At 43.4% G+C, this 8,616-nt stretch overlaps 1 protein-coding gene across 1 annotated transcript; it reads left to right on the forward strand.

Annotated features, from left to right (window-relative positions):
* The first annotated feature begins 1,505 nt into the window (after nucleotides 1-1,505).
* Nucleotides 1,506-8,578, forward strand: prickle1a (prickle homolog 1a). Its single transcript, XM_062420707.1, has 7 exons — nucleotides 1,506-1,694; nucleotides 3,556-3,669; nucleotides 4,573-4,710; nucleotides 5,380-5,583; nucleotides 5,829-6,015; nucleotides 6,113-6,979; nucleotides 7,084-8,578. Exons 1-7 carry the CDS (start codon nucleotides 1,506-1,508, stop codon nucleotides 7,947-7,949), a joined length of 2,565 nt encoding a protein of 854 aa, XP_062276691.1. The 3' UTR covers nucleotides 7,950-8,578.
* The last annotated feature ends 38 nt before the right edge of the window (nucleotides 8,579-8,616 follow it).

The raw sequence follows: 8,616 nt of genomic DNA on the forward strand, positions 1-8,616 counted from the left end.
AATTATCACAAATAGTACATTGCTCCTCAAAGCAATTACAAATCTAATTCATATAAAATAAAATGCACCATTTTTTGCTGCTATAGCTTTACGAAAACCTCAAATTCCTCAAATTCATTGTATTATGAAAGTATTTAATTTTTGTGAGGCAGATTTTATACATAACGTGCGTCTTGTCCAGTTCATTCTAAAAGTTGATACCATTTTAAAGAAGAGTATTTTATCACTTGCTGTTGATCCCTGCCTCCCTCCTCCATATCTCCCACCATATAAAAGTAACATTAGCCTAACATTTCTTCACAGTTCAATGCAAGGGAGTAAACTTCCGCAAGGTAACTGTAACCTTATGAACAATCAACTTTAGTAGGCTATAATTTTGTACAGGCTGTTATTGTAATCACAATAAAATCTGTTGATTAGAATAAATGGTAGGGTAGGGATTGTTTTCCACTACACAGATAGGTCAACACTGTGCCAGTATTTGATCTACCTTCCCTATTTTTCTCCTTTTTTTGCATTGTCAGTTTCCAACTGAGTATCAGTCAACCCTATCCATCCACTTGCCCATCTATCCACCCCTCCCTGTCCAACTACTTCACCTGTTTGGCATTGCTCTGTCCATCTAAAAGATGAAAGGGTGATCAGACACTCTCTGGAGCAGGTTAGACAACAAACAGTCAGAAGAAAAAGGGAAGATGAAGGGAGAAACCAGGGTTGTGGACATTCCCCATATGGTGGTCCTGTCCTAATGTCAGGCCTGTGTTTATACAGACCTCAGGCTCAACTGATCAAGCCAGCATCAGATCCCATGTGGTGGCCCCTCTTGAGACGTAGTATGACATAGCACCTCAACAGGCTAAATTGATGACTCATTCAGAGCTAAGCTCCACAGATAAGGTGAAACCTTGAAAATGTAACGGCTAATGTGTGGTGTTGAGTTAATGGCAAATGGAATTACAATATAGGAAAGGAATGAGACATCTGTGCAACAAGACTGGATAAGCAATTCTTCATTCACTGTGTGTATTTATGAATAACTAACTTCTTGTTATTGTCACCATAATGAGATAAGACGCCACCTCTTGAGGCTTTGGGGATTTCCTAATGGTCTTTATATCCACAAAAGCCACATGAGGAGGGCATATGTTTAATTGCCAACACACTAGCAGTGAAAGGGTATAGTTCTCTTTATGGCTGTCTGTATGTAGTAGACTCATCACCAGAAGTGAACCAAGAAAAGCTTGCTCATATACCATAATGGGCTTTTGAGGCGGGCTAGAGCCCTCATGAAAGAGGCAGTGATGGTGTGATTCAGCTCGTGGTTAACATTCAGTGAAATGGCACTGACAGATGGAGATGGGTTGATGTAATGGCTTGTTAACCAACACTTGGTTTCTTCTCTGTTTTAATCTTCCCTCCTCTTCCTATCCTCACTCCCCTTCCTCTTTCCTCTCTCTCCCTTTATCCTTCCATTTTTTTACTTTCTCTAGTAAAAAGAGGGTCTGATGAGCCTGGCGAGTGCAGCAGTGTCGGCGGCTGGCTTCCAGGGTGGGGCCCGCCAGCGAGACTTGATGATGGAGCATAAAGTCAGTAAGCTGACCTCTGGCTTCCAACGCAGCTCCACCTCCGATGATGACTCAGGCTGTGCAATGGAGGAGTATGCCTGGGTACCACCTGGCCTTAGGCCTGAGCAGGTGAGCACAATATTGCTTACAATGGACTGTTTTTGTTCTATTGTTAAAAGAGTTCATGAGGGTGCGCTATGCTGTGCTTCTACAGATTTAGAGTAGTTTGGATATCTCTTTCTTGTACTACAAATAAGAGTCACAGTATTATATTGTTCTCTTTGATTGTGGTATGTCTGTTTCATTGTTCCACAAATTGTAATTTCCATAAATGACCAAAGTGAATAATGACAGAGAATAAAAGCAGCTCTGACCTGATTCTAACTCCCTTCTAGCCCATTTGCCTGGCCCAGATAAATGCTATTCAGAACGTTACTGAATAACATACCAACTGGAGTCTCTGGATAATGGCACCTATGGGACAGAGAGCATATTTCATAAAACATTTTGCATGGTCCCTTTGTTTGAGGCAGACTTGTCAGGCTCTACCACGCAGCCACTTATGGACAGGATGTATGTATTTTTATTTACAAACTGTGGTGCGGAAAAGTCTGCTTGTGATTATCAAAGATCTGTTAGGAGGAGGACTTACTGATGCTGGCAGGATCATGAATTGAGAGGCCGTCTTTTAACAAGCCTTCTCCTCAACAAACACAGCCAGGACTGTTAGTTGTGTCCGCAGGGCAGCCAGTGTGATGTGGCATTTTTCCCAAACCAGCTGCGTTTTTCCTCTTCTCTCCTCATTTCTCTCGCTTTTCTTGCTGAGTTCCTCTCCTCCTCTCTATCTCTCTCCATCCAGCTTCCCCTGTTTAACAACACACATGGAAGCAATGAGAGGGTGATGGGCAAGAAAAAAGAAGGGGTTCAGGATAACAGAGAACCTTAAACCCCAAACACTCAGGGCCTTTTTGTTTGGGAAATGCATGGGTCAACTGTAATGCCTTTACTGCAGCCATTGCCCTGAATGGGCTGTGTATTATGGGACATCATTACAGTGAAGAAACACATAGGACTTGGGTGAACACTGACTGTCCCCCAGGCCCCAGGGAGCTGGATGAGGGGTAATAGTGGCATGAAAATGTGCATAATTTATGGTGGGGGGCAACGTTGGGGTGATTGTCAGGGTAAATTGCTGTTGCCCCCCCACCCCACCCCGTTTAGACGACCCAAGCTGCAGGAAGTCCCCAAACACACAAGACAGGCACATCCCACCTCTTTATCTGGCTGGCTGTAATGGCCCCTCCCTCATAAAGTTTAGTCTTCAGTGGTCAGCCCCAAGGGCCAAAGTGCCACCATGACAGGCTGCTTTGTCCTGTCCCTATAGAGACAAGCATATGACTGGAAAAATACAACCTTCAAACTGATTTGACCTGTTGACCTGTTTTAAATGGTTTAGTACTAATTTATACACCAAAGCCATCATCAAGCAACATAGCTGCTATGTGCTTTCCCTTGGAATAAAGCTGATTTAGGGGTTAAGAGAAACTTAAACACTTTGATTCCACAAAGTCAGTCTTCCATACGAAACACAGAGCTGTCCCAGAATGTGTCTCATCACAAATTGATGTGTTGGTTCTCTGGCTCATTTGGAAGGAATTTGTTCATAAATATGGGCTGTTCTGTCCAAGATCATAACTATAATGTATTACTTTGTAGATAGATGAAGATTTGCTTAACTTCATGGGGAACCAAAAAATCCAACTATATGTTCAGATTGATGACCACTCACTTTTGAAAATATATCATTTTAATGGGTTTAATTTCTCTTGTGTGGCTATATTATTCCTATTAATGACCATGTGAACGTAAACATTTGGATTAAAAAAAAAGAAAAGTTTTTCAGTTCTTAGGAAACAAACCTGTACTTGATTCCAAATTCAGGCATAATTTCTTTGCATAACCTTGTTTTTCCGTACCTTGACTTCCCTAGGTCCAGTTATATTTCTCCTGTTTGCCTGAGGATAAGATCCCCTATGTGAACAGTCCAGGAGAGAAGTTTAGAATCAAGCAGCTCCTCTACCAACTGCCACCACATGATAATGAGGTAAGAATATTTTGTGTGCATGTGCGTTAATACATGTATCATGAAATTAATCTCAGCATGTTCCTCTCATTTACACCATTGCTGCAGCAAAGATCCACTCTCCATTTTGTATGAGTCGCTGTGTCTGTTGCTGCCCACTAAACCCACAGTGTTAACAGCCTCACCATCCCCATTCCATCCCGCTAATGTGAGCCCCTGGCATTCATGTTGACATCACACCGGGGGATTTTTGTTCCACAGTCTTGTAGACATGTAGTGTGGGCACAATGTGACTTTTGACTTGATGATTTTATGATGTTTGCCGGGAGCCCCCACCAGCTGGATTCCTGTCATAGCAGTGGTTTTTACAAGGACTACTCAGCAGGAGAGAGGGATGCTGGTTGAAAAAGGCTTTATGTGATGCCACCACCGCAGTGGCACCACAGTTCGACTTGGCTGTCTCTCTTCCTTTGTTGCCCATCCTCTTGATTTCACTCTAAACACAGTCCTTGTTTCTGTAAACGTCTGCTTTCCCTCTTGTTAAGGCTTTGAGAAACATCAAAAAGGCTTGTTGTAAAATTGAGGTTCTCAATCAGGGACTGTGGGTGGAGATATGTAGGGGGTGTAGGAAGGGCAAGCTGGGGTCAAGATTTGCCTTTGTTCCGCATGCTCTGGTATGCACTCTGCCCTCTCTTCTACTTACCTTAGTTTATAACCTTTATTAGTGGCCAACAGTCTTGCAATTGGATCTTTCAGGGACCGTAATGTGAAAAGGTCACTTGAACCACTTGAACAGAATTTCCCACCCAGCAGTATATTTTCAGTATTGGACCTTTAAAATAAGGAATTGTCCCATTTCTTGATTGAAACTGTGTGATTGTCAAAATAACTTTCTTATGTATAACTTGTCACCTTCCTTCCCAGGTGCGTTACTGCCAGTCCCTCAGTGAGGAGGAGAAAAAGGAGCTACATATGTTCAGTGTCCAGAGGAAGAAGGAAGCACTGGGGAGGGGCACGGTGAATCTGCTACCCCGCAACCGTCTGAACAGCATTTGTGAGCATGTATGTTCCACATCTTGCATGTATCATTAACATCTAATTTCAACACAAAGATGAAGTCGAGGACCTAGTCCATATTCTAGTCCAAAAACCTATTTTTTAACTCTAGTATCAAAAAACTGTTTGCTGCCTGGTGTCTGTGCATATCCTCCATGAGTGTTTGGCTAATATGCGTCCAGTTTTAACTAAAATCCCGCAGAGATTGTTGATATAAAGATCTTAGTGTCGGCTATGCTTTGTAAAAGACCCATGCACACAAGCTGGAATTGCAGCCATGCAAACTAAATCATAGATCCACTGATGTATTTCTCCTCAAGACATCTATGCTTTCTCCAAGATTGTTTTCTCCTGTTTTCTTCTGTGTAACTGCCAACATTATTCAAAGTCACTGCTGTTCATTTGAATAGTCATGTGTCCTCATATGATGTACTGCTCAGATGAAGGCCAGGAAAGATAAACAAATTGGCTGCTGTGGGACTGCAGTTAACACAACCCAATGAGCAGATGGGCCACATATTTCACACAGAATATTAGACAATTCTGGAAATACAGCTATCGTGTTAACTAAACCACAGTCAAATTCTTTGTATGTGTTAACATACTTGGCCAATAAAGATTATTCTGAATTTATTCAGGATGTTACAACCATGTGATCATGTGTGCATATTGCAGTGTGGCGAAAACATCAACGGTGGAGAAATGTCAGTGTTTGCTTCGAGGGCAGGCCCCGGGCTGTGCTGGCACCCTGCATGTTTTGCCTGCTCCACATGTAATGAACTCCTGGTAGATCTGATCTACTTCTACAACGATGGAAAGATCCACTGTGGAAGGCATCATGCTGAGCTACTCAAACCTCGCTGCTCAGCCTGTGATGAGGTAAATCCATGAGACTGAAATACTGAGAGAAAACACTATAGTCGAGGAAAAACATCCAAAGTCTTAAGTGTAGCCTTTCAAAATTCCTCTGTGATAGCAATAACATATATTTTATTTCTTTATTTATTTCTTTATTATTTTATTTTCTGTCTTGAATAAATCCAACATGAATATATAGACTTATGACAGAAAGGAAGGCAAAAGATTTCTGTCTTGTCTCATCCAGTGTACATCTTTGTCAACAGATTATCTTTGCTGATGAGTGCACAGAAGCTGAGGGGCGTCATTGGCACATGAAGCACTTCTCCTGTTTTGAATGTGAGACAATTCTAGGGGGCCAGCGCTATATCATGAAGGATGGAAGACCATACTGTTGCGGCTGCTTTGAATCTCTCTATGCAGAGTACTGTGAGGCCTGTGGAGAACACATTGGTAAGAAGATTTTCTTGATTTCAAATAAAACACCAGTCATGGTTGTCTGCAGTTTAGAGTAGTATTACTAACTATCTCCACATTTCCCCTTTTCCAGGTGTTGATCATGCTCAGATGACCTATGATGGGCTCCACTGGCATGCCACTGAGAGCTGCTTCAGCTGTGTGCAGTGCAAGAGCTCTTTACTAGGCTGCCCATTCCTGCCATACCAGGGCCGTATATACTGCTCCAAGGCCTGCAGTCTTGGGGAAGATGTGCATGCTTCTGACTCCTCTGACTCTGCTTTCCAGTCAGCACGCTCACGTGAGTCCCGTCGCAGTGTGCGCATGGGCAAGAGTAGTCGCTCGGCTGACCAGTGCCGACAGTCGCTCCTCTTCTCACCTTCTGTCAACTATAAGTTCCCCGGCCTTAGCGGAAACGCGGACGACACCCTGACCAACAAGCTTGCCCACATGAACTTGTCTGATGAGCATTTCTGGAGAGGACCTGGGGAAGAGACCGAGGCACCTGAGGACCAGGAGGAGGAATGGGCTGAACATGAAGACTACATGACCCAGCTGTTACTCAAGTTTGGAGAACATGGGGTCTTCCAGCAAGCTAATGACTCCAGACCCACAGATTTCTGGATTGCAGAAACAGATGCCAAGGTGAAGCAGGAGTCCTCCAAAACTGGCAGTGGCAGTGGAGGAAGGGGGAGCTTGGCCAGTAAGAAGTACCAAGCTGACATGTATTGGGCCCAGTCACAGGATGGGCTAGGAGACTCGGCTTATGGTAGCCACCCAGGCCCAGCAAGTAGCAGAAAGATCCAGGAGCTGGAGCTGGATCATGGAGCTGGAGGAGGCTTCCAGGGAGATGAGCCACAATGGTACAATGATTCTTTGGAGTGCATCACAGACGAGTTCAAGAAGACAGATCAGAGTGTCCGTGACTCCATGGATTCATTGGCTCTCTCCAATATTACTGGTGAGTAGAAGTGACACGATACAACCAATTTAGTCTTTCATGTGATGATGTAATAATTGGAGCATGTGTACAAATATTCTCTAATTTTTCTCTCTCCTCTCCAGGGGCCTCTGTTGATGGTGATAGTAAAGACAGACCTTTAGTATATTCCCTGCAAGGCTTCCATGAACTTGAGACAGAAGACTGTGAGAAAACAAGTAATATGGGAACCCTCAACTCTTCTATGTTACACAGAAGTGCAAATTCGCTGAAGAGCCTTGTATCTGAGCAGGAGGAGGAGGTGGAGGAGAAAGTTCCAGAAGAAGAGGAGGTGCCTCTGCCAGACGACAGACCCAAACCCCATGTCCCTGCCCTCAGGAGGACACGTTCACAGTCTAGGCCACAGCAAGTCAAATTCTCTGATGATGTGGTGGACAATGGCCATTATGGTGATCTCCCAGTGCGCCAGCCCCCAATGAGCGAACGGACTCGCCGCAGAGTGTACCACTTCGAGGAACAGGGACAGGAACTGAACTCGGGGCGCCACCATCACCACCACAGAAGGCGTCGCAGTCGCAAGTCTCGCTCTGATAATGCTCTTAACCTACTGCCAAAAGAAAGGGCCCAAATGTGCTATAAAATGGACCATAGAGGGAATGCCTTTGGACCCAAGGTGCACCAAGCCTTCCATGGACACCCTTCTCCTGCCGCCATGTCAGACTACGGGTTACAGGGCCCAGCCATGGAGAGGTTCTTGGGGCTTTATGGGGATGATGATGACTGCTGTTCCACTTGCTCTTCTTCCTCCTCTGATTCTGAGGAGGAGGGCTTTTTCCTGGGTCAACCCATTCCTCAGCCCAGGCCCCATAGACACTACTACACTGAGGACTTACCCAGCCCTGTGGCAGGCATGCCCTCTCCCCCTTATGGCCAACGGACTAAATCCAAAAAGAAGAAGGGGCATAAGGGAAAAAACTGTATAATTTCATAGGTTCATTACTCTTATCGTCAGCTTTGGGTAATGCTCTGCCACTCACCTCTGCCTCCTATGTCCACTGTTTGAAATGCAATAACAGTTTGCCTGCTATTACATGCTTCACATCACTCATTTTACTAAAGGTGTTTGTGTAAGACACAAGTCCTTATTCTGATTCATCATAAGTGTACGCTTCTGTAGCATTACAAACTGCCGGTAAAGTATTTCAGATTAATGCATATTTATAAAAACACCATCTAAACTGATTTTATTTAACATTGCAGATATTAATGTATATATTGTAGAATTAAGAAAAAACAAAATGGCTATTTTTATACCCTTGAGTTCATTAGATGCTTTATACCAAAATGGCATTAACATTAAAGTATTGGTAGAGCCATTTTTTTCCATGAGGGTGTCACAAATTTAAATGGCAAATTGACTGTGACCCAAGGTCTTCAAAATGTGTTTTCTTATCACTAACATAACAGAAACACTGTGTGCATCAAAAAGGCCTGGTTGAGTGGTGTATTTATGGGCCATATTATATTGTAAGCCAATTATTGTAATCTGTATAAATGTACAAACTGGAATATAAGGCTAAGATAGATGATAACTGTAATAAAAATATCTATATATCATGATTTGCGTTGTTTCTTTTTCAGCACTAAAGCATACAATG

The sequence above is a fragment of the Scomber scombrus genome, chromosome 6 (assembly GCF_963691925.1).
Source record: "Scomber scombrus chromosome 6, fScoSco1.1, whole genome shotgun sequence".
NCBI classification, from domain to species: Eukaryota; Metazoa; Chordata; class Actinopteri; order Scombriformes; family Scombridae; genus Scomber; species Scomber scombrus.